A 19,098-nucleotide genomic window follows, 5' to 3' on the forward strand; every position below is an offset into this window, starting at 1 on the left:
AAAATATATATCCAATATACATGTATACAAGGATATTCATTATATATCTTTTTGTTTATATACAATAGATATTGCTTATTTATTATTATTATACCGTTTGGATTTTTGTGAAATAATGAAAAATAGTTTTAGTGAATATAATATAATACCTAATATTAGGTAATATGTTTATTTTTTTTTAAATAATTCTTACATTTCTTAGAATTAATACAAATTTAACAAAAGAGTAATAATTATAATATAGATATAATAGTACACGCATATTATGTAATGAAAATAATACAAGTGTAAATTATATTTTTTTTAAATAATTATAACATTTTAAAACTTTAAAAATTGAAATAAAATATGAATTTTTATAAGAATATAAATATATAAAAAAGTAATATTAAAAAAAACTTAATATAACAAAATTTTTTATATTTAACAGCTGATGTATATAATAGTAAAGTATAATAGATAAAAAAAAAAACTACAGTTTATTTAGTGACCTTTGAAAATAGTTAATTTTTTAAAATAAGAATGACAATATAACAAACCTAAATATATTATTTACCCTCAATTCTTCCTTTTGCACTTGTTAGCCATTTAGCAATTGAAGTTATAATTTCATCGTCATTAGAAGCATTATACTTGGACTTTTTTACAGCTTCTATATTATAATATTAACACATTTAATGATAAGTGTATAATACTTATTAATAATGGTTATATTTAAAGTACTTTTTCAAAATTGCCTTTTACCATTTTTGATCAAATTAAGATTTTCAAGAAGTAACTAATATACAGTTGGCAGACATTTATTTAACTGTCACCACCATAATAATTTTAATTACTATTAAAAATCCATTTTTGATACATATTTATCATTATATGTATAGGTTAGGTGTTGTTAAATTATTATGTCAACAAAATAAATCAAAAAATAATAAATTCTTCATAAAAGATGGCAAGTGAAATATACTAAATAATAATAATCATAATACCTAATTAAGTTAAGGAAAAATGTCAAGTAGTTTTCAAAACAGGGAATTACTGTTTGTTCTTTCCCATTTTAGGTTTGAATATCATTATAATAATTAGCAAATATAAATTATTTAAGCAATTAATAGAATAAAAAATATTTGTTTAATATCATAAATTATAATCTTACCAAAGATTGATTTGTTAATAGACAACAATGAAAAATTGTTTTTGTTCCTTAAACCATAATAGGTATACTGCATTAACAATCTATCATCAAAAACTTTTTTCATTATCTTATAAATCATATTTTTTAAAGATTTTCCGCCAATTCTAGCTAGTTCGCATACCTATTAAATGAAGAATATTTATAAAGATTACATTGTGTGTAGTTGAATACAGAGGGATGGATCACATACAACTTGTTTTTTAAAATGTATGTCAGTTTGTATTTTGTCTTCTAAATTATTAAGTCCTTCGTTATCTAAAATTGGCCAACTTGATATGAAATAATCAACTTCGTTATTATTAATGAATTCATCTTGTGCACTTCCTGAGATTTTTGATGATGATTTTATATCTAACAAAATTTGCTCTATATTTTGCTGCTTATCACTTATTCTTGTTACCTCCATTTTTAGATAGGCCAAATAATTCAAAACTGTTTTTTCAAAACCTATTAAAAAAAATTAAGTATGGATTAAGAACCTCGCATTTATATTATGATAAATGTACCAACAATTTAGTGGAGTTATTAAATTGTCTAATAGTATTATTATTGTAATAAACTCTTACCCGCAATATGTATCGATGGAGAGCTTACAGGCAATGGCTGCAAACTATGATATGGGGAAGTAGCAATTGAATTTTGATCATGATGTGTGCTATGTAGTTGGACATCATTAACATTTTTCAAATCTATATAGATTACAAAAACGATTGTACAGTATACATAAGTAGGAAAAAATAATCACAATACACTTTCTATAAGTCCAATTATTTATATACAGGTAGTTCAATTTATTTTATAATTAGTTGTTGAAATTTGAATTCAAAATAAAAATTTGTAGTATATGAAGGGTACAGGGCAAAAACGGTAGTAGTCCATTTCTATACATTTTTCAGGAGAGCAAAAACAAAGTTTACAGACTTCTACCTATCTAATTATTAAACAAAAAATATGCCTTATGAACTTATATTTTATTAAAATGTATAAACTTCGAAAAGTTATTGAAATAAATTTAAAATTGTAATGATTATTATTAAAAAAAAATATATCAAAATAAAAAGCATGGTCTTCAATCTTTTTTCACCGGTTAATCTGGATGATTGTTAATAAGAATATAAAATAATACAATATATTATACATACATTAATAATACACTTTCATTTCAAGTTATACAAAAACATTAAATTATTAAAACAATTTTTTTTTTCAATCTTCAGCTTCATCCATAGGAATGTTGTCGATGTATTCGTTTTCACTGTCTTGAATATTATCTTCGTCTGTCTTCAGATTTTCGTAGAACTTGCGTGATTCTTCTTTCATTAAGAATTGTTTTAAATGAAGTAAATCTTTATGATTCGATTTTTTTATGGGAAGTTTGCCCTCATAAATTGTTTTCAAGGCATTGGTTTCAATGTTTCCCCTTGTGGGATTTTGACGTGTCTTTCTTCCTCGTTTGTTTTCTTTTGGGATTATCATAGTGCTAGCATACATTCCACTGTAATTATATTTGTGGAAGATAAGTGCACGGAACTCTTTACGAAATTCAATTACTCTGATAGGTCTTGTTTTGAGGTTACTTTTTTTGGAATAGTGTGATTGCAAGTGCTCCGTCCAGTTTTGGAATATTATATCTTTTTCACAATCAATTACAGTGAAGGGCGAAGGTTTTGTTCTACTGGTTAACAAAACCTCTCGCCAGTCATCTGGTGTTTCGGTGTAGAAGTTACAATTTACCAAGCTCATATTTCGGTCACACTCCAAGTAAGAGTGGCCTCTAATTGGAAAAACCATTTTCACGAGATCAAAACGATCTTTTTGAGTAACAAGATAATGTAAAAATCTGAAAACTGTAATGTTTTTATTTTGTCCAGCGCAAGAATCACAAAATATAATTAACTGACGAACATGTACCGGAAGAATTTTGTATATAAAATTATGCAGCATGGAGCAAACGTCATCTGTCCCTTTCTTGGCGACAGATTCGTCGTATGTGTAAAATATTGAGTTACCGTTTGAAAGAATATGTACGTTAAATGTAATAAAGTTTAGTTGCCGTCTATAGTACTTATCATTGGTAGTTATATTAGGAGTTGGCAAGTTTTTTTGATAGTCAATACTAATAGCTTCAAGTGTATCAGTTTTCATTGATTTTTTCCTATAAATTCTTTTGATTTTGTAAAATTGTTCAGCTTTTTTTAAATGTAAATTTTTTTCCAAATTTTTTTTATTTAACTCTTTTTCAATTTCACTATATGCAATTGGTGCTGACGAAGGGGTTGCATTTTTTAGTTTTTCCGTAAGATTGGCCACTTCTGCCTTTTGATAATCACACACACTGCATGTATCCTTACGAGGATAACCGAAACTAATATTAAATTTTGTTTCGAAAATGTTACGAAATGATTCATAAGAAATTTTGCACTCAGGTTTTTTGTTTTCAAACATCGAATGCAATTTTTCATATTTAGAGTCTCAGGTAAATATGTTTTTTTTGAATCTTTTAAAGAATAATGTGACTTGCGACCTTTCAATGATTTTAGAAAATTATCTACTTCGTTAAGAGTTTCATCCGAAAGTTTTCTGGGACGATTTTTATGTTTTCCCCTGTTATCTATAGGTATGTTTCCTGTGGTTGATAACGATTCCCTGAGAGTTTGAACACGTTTCGCAGAAATACCATGCAAGGACATAAATGCTTTTATACAGACAGGAATGTCTTTTAACTTGTCATCGCAAAAAACACGCACGCGGTAGGCATAACTAGCCAAATTATACTGGGCTTTGTCATCACTAAGTCGACTGCGTCTCCTCATAATCGGTAATACTGTAATAAGACCGCAAAGGTACTTACTCTGGTTATTGTAGTTCTCCAGACTGTTAAGCTCTCTAATGATACGCTTCTTTTCTTCATCAGTTATATTTTCAAAACAACGATAACGTTTACATTTGCAGTCGGGTCCTAACTCATGTGTAGTAGCACGCAATTTTTTTAGAACATCCCGTTCTCTACCCATTTTAAGTCTTTTTTTAGATGTCCGTTGATCACTGTTAACATCATCATCAAAATCACTTAATTCGCTGTCCATTATGAATAATTAAAAAATAAACACAAGAACGTCAAGAACTAACTGTCGATTATAGCGAGAACATAGAAATAATGACGAAAATGTGAAAACTAATAATAATAATGCTATCTCGCAATATTATCGTATATTGTGTATCATACGAAACGCGTTACTGGGAAATACGTCATGTTACAATAATTTTGTTATTATTATAAATAACAAAATTATCAAGAATACGTCATATTATTTTTGCAGTAGGTACAGTAGAAAGGAAAAATATTAAATAATAAAACCTTATAAATATAAAATATTCCACCATCTCGTATTTGCGAGGATAAACCTTAAAATAATTATTAAATAATATATTTTTTAAAACCAACTCATTGCTCGGACAAAATAATTATATAACTTGTTAAATGTATATAATTATATTATACGTCCCTTAAAACTATAGGATCTTGATAAAATGAATATAAAAACATATTTTTAAAGTCAGAAATGAAGTCATTATATAAATATAATGTATCATTCATTTGTTTCGATTCAAAAGTTATTAAAATTATAGGGTCTAGATAAAATGTAAATAATAACATTTTTTTAAATTTTTTTATTTAAACAATAAAATAATAATAATAAAGGTTAATGCGATTTCATTGGAAATCTATTATAAAACTTCTTCTATTTAACCCCTTGTAAATGAGGCTAACAGATGGTACTACACCCAGATTATAGGATTCAATTTCGACGTCTTCCATCCTGATTGCCTTCGGAAGAAACACATTGATTGAGCCGACGCCTTCGGAATCCGCTAGCATACACGACACCGCAGTGCCAAATTTGGTGTCCACATTTTTCATGGACCGTATTGTGTATGGAACGTCCTTGAGGAGTTCACCGACCGAAAGATTCTTGCAATTCACTTGCGCTTTTAAAGATTGTAAAAATGCCATTCTGTAAACAAAAAAAAATAAATAAATAAAAGTTAGATAAAAAATATATTGTCTAAACGCTAGTTGTACACGTGTACCGCTATATTATGCGTGAATAGATATTCTTATTATTTTATTAAAGTAAAAATTAACTCACTTTAGTTTTTAGTAGGTCGTCTAGTTGCGGATGGCTTGACGTAGTTGAATGTTCGTAAATGATTAACTCCAAATACTGACTGATGGAGAAGTGCTAGCCATCAGAACACCGTATGAAAACATATAAAATATCCTCATCCCACTTCTTATCGCAGTGCGAATGAGCGCGGGTATTTTAAAAATAATAATAATGTTGTCTAGACCTCGGTATAATATATCGGATAAGTATGTATGAAGATAAGGGTGAGTATAAGATAAGATAATGATGAGAAGATAAATATAAGATAAAATATAATAAGGATTGAAAGATGAATCCGTGATACTAAAATAATAATAATTTAAAAAAACGAGATTAAATATAAAAACGGTGTTAATATAATATTTTAACATCGTACACTCACATATTTTTATATACAACGGTTGTATTTCACGATTATACATTATATATATATATATATATATATATATTTTATCAGGTTATATAAGTATGCAGCAGACACATTTCACGATTATACAATTTATACAGATATTTTAATAGATTATAAATATATATACAGATATGAGATCATTGAACAATAATAACAATAACAATAATAATAATAAGTAATAACAATAATAACAATTTAATAATTTATGCGGTGATGACCGTGCGCGTACGTCGAAATGTTGTCCGGTAACACATGACGCTTATCGTCGGCCCTGTTTAAAACTAGTTTCATAGTCCTAATCGTACGCATTTCATGTTTAAACGACCGTATAGAGACATTTTCTCTATACGGTGTAAAAGGCATATAGCTATAACAGTGTGACGGATGTGTGGTCGACGGTGAATTTGTTGCAGACGTTGAGGCGTTCCGATGAATTTGTGCTACAGCTTTCAGCGCGGAGTCGACTGCGATCATTTTCCCCATATTTGCGTCGAATTCGTCGTCACACTCGTCGGATTCCGCACCGTCGTCCACGTCGGCAAACAAACACCTCTTATGCTTGGCGAAAGTTAGGTGATTTCTGATCACGTGCCCCATAACACCCTTCGCGCGAATTGTGACCTCCTGTTCCACGTCATAGGCATACGATTTGGCCCGTAAAGCTACAAATTCGTAGACCGTCCTGGAGCCACATTCAAATTTAAATAAACCCGGAATGCGCTTCCAAGCAGCTGTATAGCACTTGTGATCGCGAGGGAAATTTGAGGTGTCCATAAACCGCATCAAATTGGGATTTTTCATCAGGTCAGCGAAGAAATCGTTAGTCGTCACGCGGTAGAATAGTGAATCTGAAATATGAAATAATAATATTATATAAGATCTGCATGAGTCTGCACGAGTTTTATATAGACGTACCAGTATCGGTGTAAAGCAGTTCGATCTTATCTCCGTAATGTCGTTTCATTACATCGTAATGAAATCCGTACATTAAAACTTTGCTCAGTTCTAGTACGGCAAATCCTATCGGTTTACAAAAATCCACTTCTTTATTATGTTGCGTGACCACCGAGAGATTTTCATTATACGTCGTGCAGTACTTGAACGTCAGCCGGTTTATGAGCTTTCGCATTCTGACTGGACACGATACAAGCTCCAAATCGAATCGTAGACGCATATTCTCAAAAGTTTTCCCTGCATACATACAGTTATAATGAAGTAAAGTTTGAGCTTGGTAAAATTATAAAAAAATTTAATTTTTTCGCCAAATTTATAATAATAACATACCGTACACTGAATTGTTTAAATCCTTAAAAAACTTTTCTTCGAATTTGTTTTTTGCCTGCCTGCGTAATTCAGTGTTAAGATTTATGTACGGTGCCAGCCATGGAGATTGGCGGAACTCTAACACTCTGTGCGTCTGGAATGTAGGTAAAAGTTATAAGATACAAATGCATAAAATAATAATTATATTAATAATCACTTTTTCGACTACGACGCCATGAGCCATGGTCTGTCTTAAATTCATATAATGAACCACGTAGCGTTCTTTCTGCAGAAATGTGACCATCAACTTTCGGACAGTCGACCCGTGCGGGATGCTGGCGTGAGGCAAGAACGGCATATCGTTGTGGGCGTCGTGCAGATCCTGCGGGTATATTATATCCACCTCGTAAAATCTACCCACATCGTCCGTCGCGCGCATCCACTCTAACTGAGCCAACGCGACCTCTGGATTTCCCGCGTACCATACGAAATCCCCAATCGACATATACTGGCACATCGCGTAACCGTACAAATTGTTTGCTAAATAAATACGGTAAAAAATGAATTAATATACACACGTATATAATTTCTAATTTGTACTCACCATCTAGGTATATGAGTGACGTGTTGGGTTCTTCAGCATTGTACCCGGGCGTCTCGGGGTTGTTGGCACGCGCGTGACGCTTGCTGGCCTGCACCAGACCGCCGCGGGTTCCGGACTCCACGAATAGAACTTTTTGAAAATCGGTCAAAAGTTCAAGTTGAGCGTCGTACAACCGAAATGATTCCAAACTCTGGTCGCATGATCGTAATCCTCGTCGCTCACGTGCGTCTCCGTCAACGCGCTGTAGAATTGAAACTTTTCCGGTAACGATGGTACTTGTAATTTATCCCACGAATCTGTGTATTCGTAAGGATAAACGCCTTTCCGCGTGACCAGCTCCATCTCCGACGGGGTGAACACTTTCGCGACTTCGCGAAACTTTTCAAAATTCGCGGAGACGAGGTTCTCCGCCAAGTGCGCCAAGCTTGACGCCATAAATCGGCACGTGTCTACAAACCTGACGGAGAACGAGTTGTTAATATACTTCGAAAATGAAATATATTTCTCCTCAGTGTTCGCGATTACTGAAATCCTGTTATTCTCCCCGTCGTTCGCCAAATTCGTCACGATGAAATGCGCATCATAGTTCGACAGATTGTGCAGGAAGCACGGCACGAATTTCGGTGTTTTCAATTTGAGGTTGCACGTGGTGCATAATGTTTTTACAAAACGCCCCGACAAGTGATCGTGATGTGCAGTTTTACAGTTACGCTCGGTAAACGCAGCGCTGCACAAGTCACACATCACCTTGGCGTCATGCACGCGACAATCCTCAATACTCATAGAAATCGGCACGTTAACTTCCTTATATAATCTGGCTTTCTTGGCGGCCACATCGAGAACGTCGCGGACAAAACGCTTGGCCACATCGTCTTCGGTCGCCGAGCCTCGGAAAATGACGGGAGCCCTTGGAATGTCGAACTGGTCAAATAAATCTATCGGTACCCCCTCCGCTGCGACGACAAGGAAACCGTAACTCATGGGGTGGTGCGTGTGCATCGTCGTGGTATTTGCACCTTGTTTCTCTGAAGTTTTAATAAGTAAGGCTTCGAAGTCGGCGTATTCTACGAATGGCACGCATTCGGTCTTACACCACGCCTTGAACTCGAGCGTATCCCCCTCTTTCGGCATCAGAGGTAATACGGGTTTGTGCGCGCCATACGACAAACGATGCTTCGCCAACGCCTGCTCGCTGTGTAATTTATATTTCAATGGGCGGTCCTCGAAGCTGGTGAAACATCGCTTGCAGAAAAATAAACGATGTTCATGATTGTTTTTTTGCGGTGCGGCCAGACGTGAAAAATTCGAAATATAGGCATAATGATTCTCGCCGTCCTTCCCGGCGATCAGTAGCAGGTCGAAATGATTTGCCTTTTCTTCGTCCGCAACGCGCAGCGGGTACGCGACTGATTGCGTGAACGATTTTTTATTTTTCTCGCAATTTCTTATACCGTATAAATTTACGGTCGTCCCCGGATTTGATCTTTCAAACAATTCTATCTCGGACACCGGAGTGGGGGTTGATAGTGCAGAAAAGTCGTATCGGTGTTCTTCCCTCGAATAATTTGCGCCTACTCGCGTGCGACCGCGAAGTACGTGTTTGGCGAGGATAGCCCACTTAAAACATTGCCGGTCGATATTTTGAGGGTTGACAACGGCCTTCCGGTTCAGAATACTTTCCGGCAACGGTAAGTACGACGATCCCCCCATAGGCGTGTACTCGTACACACCCAAGAGCAATCCGTCGAAACAAGATAAGGAAAATCCACTATACTTTCCGGCGTAAGAGTCTTCTTCACCCAGGAGCCTTGTGAAATCGCGATCGATCAGACCCTCGACATTGCTGTGCGCGTAAAGTTCACGGGCCGAAGTTTTACACGCGCGGTTTTGAGCTGAATTTTGTAAGTTAGGTATGACGTAGGTGGCCTCTAATTTAAGGTTGTATTTTACAGGATTAATACTCGCGCGCTCACGTAATTTCGCGATTAATTCGGACTCTATCGAGTTGAGGAACGCGCGGTAACTGGACACGCTATCGACATTTTTCCTAAAATACCATACGACCGTGCGGTTAAGCGACGACTCAATCTCAATAAAGCCGGGTGTATTAACCTTTTGCATGCGAGTATTTTTCCGTTTAATATTTTTCCTTGAATTTTCCGTATGAGCAACAAATTCCCCGGCTAGCGATGGTGAAAGCGAAAGTGGTAGTGCGGGGCTCGCGGGGGATCTTGCGTCGGGTCTGTCAAAGATAGCCTGTGTGGGTGGCGGGGAAACGATAACCGGCGTGCGGGATGTGGATGGTGCTGCTTGTGGTTGGGGGGTAGGTATGTCCGCACGACGGCGGCGAGGCGGGATGACCGTCGGAGTCAAAACATCTGGCTGAGCGTGCGGTGTAGCAGGGGGAGGTGCCCAGCATATGACTGAAGCGCGACCTAACATATATTATTAATATTAAGATAGTGTCGTTATTATTATAAGAGAAAAAAATTATTTACCCATTGCACCACCTATCCGTACAGCACTGCGAAATTCTGGAGTGTTTTTAGCGATCTCTATTTTAAAAATTATATTAATTAATAACCCCGAGTAAATCATTGACGAGCCGGAAAAAAACATCGTTTGTGTGAAATTCAAATTTTTTACTATACATAAATCTAGTTATTTATCATCTCTTATTCGAGATATAAAAAAACATTTAAACTAGTTTTTATACTCGCGTATAAATAACTAAGAGGTTTTTTTCCGGATCAACGACATAATATTCAATGTACTTACTGTGACATTTTTGAACGTGGATACTTCGTTTGTCTCGGCGAGTGAACGTCTTGAGGCATATCCCGCACGAATTAGTAGATCCATCGTGAGTTTTGGCATGTCTATTCAGATCACCCTTATGAACGTACACTTTATCACATATCGCGCAGTTAAACATTTTTAAAGATTTAATATGAGGAAAGATTTAACAGAGTGAGCGAGGTAATATGAATGTACAACAGTTTTCGTCGAGCTGCACTGACCGTCTGATCTGTAGGACATATGCGGTTGCGGAGGACCCGAATATCAGATGCGATGGTGGGTGGGTGGGTGGGTGGGTGGCGAGGGGTATCCGACATTATCTATAAAGGCTGTAGATATATTCAACCGCTAGTACTATGCGGCGCTGGCATATAATACATTTTATAATTATCGGTCGCAATATGTACAAAATGTTTCGACAATGATAACTGGCGCTGGTGGCGGTAATAATATGCCGCGCATGTGCCTACGGAAGTCAAGACTGTAATCTGATAACTAGGGATGACTAAATATTGTATCGCGAATCGCCACTCAAATATTTTAATTCATAATATTATTATTATTATTAATGCTTTGCATATAACTTGCAATGCACGCTAACTATAACCATAATATATCAGTCAGTTGCTTTTAAACGTTTACACTGGCTAGAAGTGTCTTATTCGCACGTTTAAACGTTAAGAGCTAAAACGTATTATTTACGATTTAAAATATTTCTATACGTTTCATTTGCAATGAATTTATTAAAATGTTCCGTCAGTTGCCGGTCACTAGTGCGTTTGGTACACGAGAACTCAGATCCGGAATATCCTCAGTATACAAGCTTTTTATCGAGGCTGAAAACATTCGATTCACACGCGCCTCGATCGCGTCAAGATAAATATTCGCTGGCTGAATGCGGATTCACTTACACCGGAACAGGCGACTTGGTTCAATGTCACTACTGCGGCATATTGTTGGGGCAGTGGGAGGAAAATGACGAAGTTTGGCAGCAACACGCCGTGCACAACCCTAAATGTGTATTTGTATTATTATATAAAGGGATGGAATTTATTGAAAATGTAAAAAATGAATTAAATAACAAAAGTAGTGATAATAGCGGCATTCGAGCCTGTAGTTGTAAATCAGAACCGTATGATGTTGATAATAATAATAATAATAGTCAAGCCCATATATGTAAATCTGAATCGTTTGATGTCGTCGGGTGACCTGCAGCACTACCTATGTTCATTATAACACAATAACCTATTTGATATATGTATATATGATATTTGTATTGAATAAACATCAAATTATATTAAACAATTAAATCGTGTTAGTATTTGACTTGGTATCCTGCTTGTATGTATGTATGTATAAATGATAAAGGTGGTGGTGAAGCGGGGGGGTCATTTGGACCGGCCATTTCACCCTACTAGCACGGTTGACAAAGGTCGAATAAAATGAATTAACAAGCAGTCTGTAACGTGGTCGGGGGAACGACCAGTTAAATATAAGATATCCAGGGAGATTTGTAGGATCCTATAGATATAAATACCGTAGCCTATGTAGATATGTAGATATCAGGATCTTAAATATATTTAATTTACTATGATTCCTTTTCAGTTATAATTATGTTTTATTGTCTACTAAACACATACAAATATTAATACTCACAATATACAAATATATCAACTATGTTCTATTATACTATGTATCGCAGTAGTACGGAGTCCGATAATCGTAGTGTGTATTGAGGTCTAAGGTGCACAGTGAACTAACTTACTAATACATTGTGTGTGTTGGCCATAGGCCTTACAATTATGTGTATGTTTTAATATTAATGTATCGGTCAGCAGTTAATCGTACATACGGTAGAGTTCGTATCTCTATATATAAGAGAAAGTATACTTTACCAATAATCAACGTACAGCCAAAACTACCGTACGGATTTATTTGAAATTTTCAGGATATGTACTTATTACTATGTATAGGCGCACTAAGAAAGGATTTTTCGAAATTCTCATTTTAAAGGGTAAAAAGAGCTTAAAATAGTTAATTTTTAACGGTGGGTGAGGGGTTCGCGGTACGGCAGCTGTCGACGCGCGGTGGCTAGACATGGCCGCCCAAATTTCCCCTTCCATGTCACCGCCGCCGAACCGCGCACTGCCGTGCCGCCGACGAAAATAAACCGAACGACGAGCAGATAATATATAGATATGTCTCGGATACTCAAAACCTTATCGGTAACACATTATATTATTAATTTCAATTTTAAAATAACACTGTTTGTGTGTGCATTTTATCGGCGGCGTGTAGATATGAATTGTTATATATGACTTGTATGGAAAACACCGACTACAAATTAAACAAATATTGCATTATCGAAAAATAATAATAATTTCTTAGCGATATGCGATAAACGTGTTACGATCCACCATTCCGTCGCAGCGTTTCCTATATCATTTACACTATTCACAGTTTTTACGACAGTTCATTTGTCTACTGACTTACTCACGTGTCACGAGGCTCTGCGTTGATTATTATTCATTGACATTATTCATCATACATAGCGTTTTTATATCAATAATATAAGCCGTGAGCCTCTAGCTGTACATTATACGTTATACATTATACGCTGTATATAATCACATTTTATGTATAAAGATTACCCGGAACACGTTGGAAAATTATTGAAAATATTATATTTATTCAATTTATTAATTGTTTGAATATTTTTTTTAAAAATGTCATCGATTGAAGACATTTTTGTCAATGGAATGTTGACACCTCAAATAGTTGTACCAATTATCGGTGATGGTGCCTGCCTTTTCCGTTCAATATCATTTTATTTGTTTAACACTCAAGAAAGATGTCAGGAGATCCGAAATAAAATTGTTTCGTATGTGTCTGATAATTGGAATAATTTTATTACTATGTCTTACAATTCAAATGGTGACAACTTTTCCACTGCTGAGGCTTATGTTCGTGAAATGGTCAATCCTACTGTCTACGGTGGTTATTGCGAATTGGTTGCAGCTGGAAATATTTTCCCATTTTTATTTCAAATTTATTATAATCATAATCTTTATGCTAAATTTGGTGTAGATACATTCCCAGTAAAAAGATTGCGTCTAACTGGAAATATTAATAGTGGTCATTTTGATGTTTATTTATCTATTCCTAATATTCATAATGTTGCAGTAAATTTAAATACTACTTCAGAGGGCGATTTATCTATTTTTAATAATGTTAGTGTCACAGAAAATAGTAATAAAAATAAAAATACAATTAATAAAAAAAGTAAGAAGCGTCGCCGTGCTAGATATACACATAAAACTCGAATCAACCAAGTTAAGAAAGCTATAACAAAGTACAAAGTAATCAAACACCAAGAAACTTTAGGGTTTCCGACTAAAATTAATTTACGCAAATGGAAAATTAAGAAATTATCTGGTCTAGCATATAATCCCACTATTGATTATAAAAATAACATTGGTAGTATGAACCAAAAATGTAATTTTTGTAACGCTCTCAAGTGGAAAGGCGAAATTCCTGGTATGTGCTGTAATATAGGTAAAACACAACTCGATCCCTTACAGCCGCCCCCAGAACCATTACGCAGTTTACTTGAGGGAGACCATCCTGATCATGATCACTTCATTAATCGTACTAGGAAATATAATAGTTGTTTTCAAATGACTTCGTTTGGTGCTAAACAGATTGTTGAAGAAGGTTTTATGCCAACATTTAAAGTGCAAGGCCAAGTCTACCATTTGTACGGCAGTTTGATTCCAAATACTCAGGAAAACCCACAATTTTTACAAATATATTTTGTTGGCGAAGATGAAAAAGAAGTTCAACTTAGATGCTCTCTTTATCCAGAAGTTAAACAAGCATTAGTCAAACAGCTACAAAATATGCTGCATACTGAAAATAAGTATATTCGAGAGTTAAAAACCACAATAGATAATGCAAGTCAAAATAATACTAATTTTCAGGTGGTTATTCACGCTGATAGAAAATCTGCTAATGGACACAAAGGCTGTTATAATGCTGCAACATGTAATGAAGTAGCTTTAGTTATAGTTGGGCAGCAGTTTGAAAAACGTGATATTATTATTCAAAGCCACGATAATCGATTACAACGGATAAGTGAATTACACAGATCCTACGACGCACTTCAATACCCTCTAATGTTTTGTTATGGAGAAGATGGATACTCAATAGATATTTCTCAGAAGGATGCAACTACAAAATTAATTACAGATAAAACTGTATCTGCTGCCAATTTTTATTCATATAAAATTATGGTAAGGAAAGAACAAGATAATCATTTGCTTCGTTATGGTCCATTGTTCAACCAATATTTAGTAGATATGTACGCAAAAATAGAGACTGAAAGATTAAATTTCATTAGAAATCATCAAAATAAGCTTAGAGCAGATAAATATATTCATTTAAAAGATACCGTTGGAAGACAAGATGTTGACGCAGATCAACTTGGAAAATTAGTTGTATTGCCATCATCTTTTACAGGAGGCCCACGATATATGCATGAACGATCCCAAGATGCACTGACGTACGTTCGACACTATGGCAGCTCAGATTTATTCGTAACTTTTACGTGTAATCCAAAATGGCAAGAAATCCAAGAAGCACTTTTACGAGGACAAAAACATTACCATCGCCCAGACATCATTGCAAGAGTATTTAATCGAAAAGTTAAGGAGTTAATAGATCTGTTCAAAAAAGGAGATTTGTTTGGGAAAGTGAGGTACCATATATATTCAGTTGAATGGCAGAAACGAGGCCTACCTCACGTACACATATTACTATGGTTGGAGAATCAAATTACATCAGATATGATAGATAAATTCGTGTGTGCTGAGATTCCGAATCCAGATGTAGATCCTTTACTGTACGAGATAGTAAAGGCTAACATGATACATGGACCATGTGGACTTTTGAACAAAAATTCTCCGTGCATGAAAGGAGGTGTTTGCAGCAAACGTTATCCAGTTACGCTCATTCAAGAAACTCAAAGAGGTGAAGATGGCTATCCAAAATATAGAAGGCGATCAACAAACGATGGTGGTTTCAAAGTGAGTATTAAGTCAATTGACTTAGATAACAGGTGGGTTGTTCCATATAACCCTGTGTTATTGCGTACTTTTAGTGCTCATATAAATGTAGAAATAACCAGTTCAATCAAGTCTATAAAATATGTATGCAAATATGTCACAAAAAGGTAGTGATCACGCAGCGTTTGGTTTAGGAAAATCTGACCATACAGATGAAATAAAAATATATGAAAGTGGCAGGTATATCAGTAGTTCCGAAGCAGCTTGGAAAATTTTAGGTTTTTATATACACGATAGGTATCCAGCTATCATTCATCTTGATGTTCACCTAGAAAATGGACAACGTGTCTACTTCACAGCAAATAATGTTGCCGAAAGAATAGAAAATCCACCAACAACAACTCTTCAGGCTTTTTTCCAGATATGTCAAACCGATAATTTTGCAAGAACATTGCTTTATCCACAAGTTGCTTCGTATTATGTGTGGAAAAATAAGAATTTTGTTAGACGTAAACAAGGCCAGAATGTCGAAGGTTGGCCAGGAGTTAAGAAAGATACAGCTTTGGGTAGAGTTTATACAATCCACCCAAACAATGTTGAATGTTACCATCTTCGTCTTCTTCTTCATTACGTAAAAGGTCCAACATCGTATTCATTTTTGAAGATTGTGAACAATATCGAGTATCCGACATTCCAGGCCACATGTAAAGCACTTGGATTATTAGAAGATGACAATCAGTGGGATTTTGCTTTAGAAGAAGCAGCATTATGTCGTTCACCTAATAAAATGCGAGAACTTTTCAGTGTAATATTAATATTTTGCCATCCCTCAGATGCTTCAAGTCTTTGGACTAAGTATAAGGACGATTTTTCAGACGATATTCGGCGACAATATTATAGACAACATCTAGAAAATAATATAACAGACAGTGAACTTTATAATAAGTGTTTGGTATTAATTGAAGACTTTGTTTTGAATCTAGGTGGAAATAACTTAAAAGAATATGGTTTGCTAACTCCTACAAGATCTGGTGGACTTTTAGAAAATAGAGAATATTTAAAAGAAACAAGCTATGATTTAAATGCTTTACAGGAAATTGTTTTGCAGAATGAACCCTCTTTGACTGAGGAACAGAGGTTTGTTTACAAACAAACTTTAAATAGTATCAAATTAAATTTAGGAAAATGTATATTTTTAGACGCTCCTGGCGGAACTGGTAAAACTCACTTAATCAATATACTTTTGGCTAAAGTAAGAAGCTCATATGGGATTGCAATTGCAGCTGCATCATCAGGAATTGCTGCTACGCTTTTACATGGAGGAAAAACTGCTCATTCTGCTTTCAAGTTGCCACTCAATCTGAACACCATCGAGATTCCAACGTGCAATATTAATAAACAATCTAATATGGCAAATGTTCTGAAAAAATGCAAGCTCATAGTTTGGGATGAAAGTCCAATGTCTCATAAGAAAGGCTTTGAAGCTTTAAACAACTGTCTGAAGGATCTAAGAAATTCAAATTTATTAATGGGAGGAGTCACAGTACTGCTGGCTGGAGACTTTCGACAAACTCTATCAATCGTACCCAGAGGAACTCGAGCTAATGAAATCGCAGCATGCATCAAGTCTTCATATTTGTGGCCTAAAATAGAAAAATTTTCTTTGACCAAAAATATGCGAGTACATTTAAAAGGAGACAAGACTGCTGAACAGTTTTCTGAGCTACTCTTAAAAATAGGAGAAAGAAAATATCCAGAATGTGAAGAAAAAATTACTTTGCCGACAGGATTAGGTACTGTTGTTAATACTTTACAAGAACTTACATACAAAATATATCCTGGCATCGAAAACCTCAAAGAAATATCAATAGACTGGTTATGTGAGAGGGCCATTTTGACATCAAAAAATGATACAGCAGGAGAAATAAACAAAATATTATTGGGCTCTTTTCAAGCAAAAAAAATGGAATACAGATCGGTGAATTCGGTGCTGGAAATAGATGATGCAGTTAATTATCCCGTAGAATTTCTCAATTCACTCAACCCTTCTGGATTCCCACCACATTTATTAACATTAAAAATTGGTACTCCTATAATGCTTCTAAGAAATCTTAGCCCACCAAAATTGTGCAATGGGACTCGTCTACGTATTACTGATCTTCAAAAAAATCTGATAGAAGCTCAAATTATGACTGGATTTGCAAAAGGTGAATCAGTTTTTATTCCTCGCATACCAATGATACCATCAGATTATCCATTCCAATTTAAGAGAATGCAGTTTCCTGTCAAAGTATGTTTTGCTATGACAATAAATAAATCACAAGGACAAACCTTGAAAATTGCAGGGATCGATGTAAGAGAAGATTGTTTTTCACATGGGCAATTTTATGTGGCATGCTCCAGAGTCAGTATGCCCACAAATTTAGTTATTTTGGCACCAACAGGAAAAACATCAAATGTGGTTTATAGAGAAATTTTGTAATAAGATTGTTGTCATACATTATTATTTTTTATTATATACCTATTAAATTTTAATAAATTATTATTATTATTTATTATATACCTATTAAAATTATTATTATTATTTATTATATAACTATTAAAATTAATCGTCTGTCTTGGTCTGCGGCCGTCCGGTTAAAGTTGGGCTGTAGACATTTTTTATACTTAAACCCGGCAACGACGGGTAATTCAGCTAGTTATATATATATAGGTGTCATGTAACATATTTATATTTATAATTGTTACAAGTCAATTAAACTATAATTATGAATTTTAATGACGGTGGGTTAGTATTTAACACTTTTTAAACACTCGAAGTAATGTTTACAATATTATTTAAGACAGATATCTCTAGCATGAATACTGTCAACTAGTCTTCACACAGAAATAGTGTGTCTTGTCTCCCTCTCGGAGCGCCTTTATATACTAGACAACAGTCAGATTACATGGTCTTTTACAAGGTTCCACCAAAGTATTCGCTATGGCTCTTTTGGTACTTTAAAAACTAACTTTCCTTGTGGCACTTATTAATAGTAATTAATATATTGTGCCACGTACACCATGCGTAATACTGTAATAATAATATTATATGCTTGTGTGGTCCTACTCCTGGACTATTGCAACAATAATATTTACAACACACACAAGCTCAACATATATATTATATACCTTATCATACATACAAGTATGCATACATAGATATAATATACATTCATACACACACACACACACACACACACACACACACACACACACACACAAACACACACCCACATAAATACACACACAATTACAATTCCAGTATTCCGTATAGTATACAAACAAGCCGCCCAAGTCCTTTATTCATTCAATCACATATGAACGCTCATACACACACATATATACACACACATACATACACAAACATACATACATACATACATACATACATACATACATACATACATACATACATACAACCAAAATATTATATATAATCAAATTCGAATAACATCTCGCTAAGCATACGTTATACATGAGAATAAATCTCAAACATACACACACAGACATAAACTTGTAAAAATATTTATTTTCAAAATATACACGTTGAAATATTA

The 19,098-nt window shown here is 34.5% G+C and overlaps 4 protein-coding genes across 4 annotated transcripts; 3 read left to right on the plus strand and 1 right to left on the minus strand.

Annotated features, from left to right (window-relative positions):
- Window positions 1-548: 548 nt before the first annotated feature.
- Window positions 549-2,081, minus strand: LOC132935878 (uncharacterized). Its single transcript, XM_061002517.1, has 5 exons — window positions 2,048-2,081; window positions 1,759-1,881; window positions 1,383-1,639; window positions 1,154-1,313; window positions 549-652 (listed from the first exon to the last, which is right to left on the minus strand). Exons 1-5 carry the CDS (start codon window positions 2,079-2,081, stop codon window positions 549-551), a joined length of 678 nt encoding a protein of 225 aa, XP_060858500.1.
- Window positions 2,082-11,170: 9,089 nt separating this feature from the next.
- On the plus strand, window positions 11,171-11,644 carry LOC132940824 (death-associated inhibitor of apoptosis 1-like). Its single transcript, XM_061008980.1, has one exon. It carries the CDS (start codon window positions 11,171-11,173, stop codon window positions 11,642-11,644), a length of 474 nt encoding a protein of 157 aa, XP_060864963.1.
- Window positions 11,645-13,162: 1,518 nt separating this feature from the next.
- LOC132935889 (uncharacterized) lies at window positions 13,163-15,617 on the plus strand. Its single transcript, XM_061002529.1, has 3 exons — window positions 13,163-13,534; window positions 13,862-15,520; window positions 15,612-15,617. Exons 1-3 carry the CDS (start codon window positions 13,163-13,165, stop codon window positions 15,615-15,617), a joined length of 2,037 nt encoding a protein of 678 aa, XP_060858512.1.
- A 36-nt stretch (window positions 15,618-15,653) lies between these two features.
- Window positions 15,654-17,981, plus strand: LOC132935899 (uncharacterized). Its single transcript, XM_061002538.1, has one exon. It carries the CDS (start codon window positions 15,654-15,656, stop codon window positions 17,979-17,981), a length of 2,328 nt encoding a protein of 775 aa, XP_060858521.1.
- Window positions 17,982-19,098: the final 1,117 nt, after the last annotated feature.

Source organism: Metopolophium dirhodum, chromosome 1, assembly GCF_019925205.1.
Source record: "Metopolophium dirhodum isolate CAU chromosome 1, ASM1992520v1, whole genome shotgun sequence".
NCBI lineage: Eukaryota > Metazoa > Arthropoda > Insecta > Hemiptera > Aphididae > Metopolophium > Metopolophium dirhodum.

Coding starts and splice junctions, on each gene's coding strand:
- LOC132935878 (XM_061002517.1), bottom strand. CDS start 2,081: ATGTATAGAAATGGACTACTACCGTTTTTGCCCT. Junction 1,640..1,758: donor TCCATCGATACATATTGCGG/GTAAGAGTTTAT, acceptor TTTTTTTAATAG/GTTTTGAAAAAACAGTTTTG. Junction 653..1,153: donor TATTAACAAATCAATCTTTG/GTAAGATTATAA, acceptor ATTATAATATAG/AAGCTGTAAAAAAGTCCAAG.
- LOC132940824 (XM_061008980.1), top strand. CDS start 11,171: ATGAATTTATTAAAATGTTCCGTCAGTTGCCGGTCACTAGTGCGTTTG.
- LOC132935889 (XM_061002529.1), top strand. CDS start 13,163: ATGTCATCGATTGAAGACATTTTTGTCAATGGAATGTTGACACCTCAA. Junction 13,535..13,861: donor TTGGTGTAGATACATTCCCA/GTAAAAAGATTG, acceptor TGGAAAATTAAG/AAATTATCTGGTCTAGCATA.
- LOC132935899 (XM_061002538.1), top strand. CDS start 15,654: ATGTCACAAAAAGGTAGTGATCACGCAGCGTTTGGTTTAGGAAAATCT.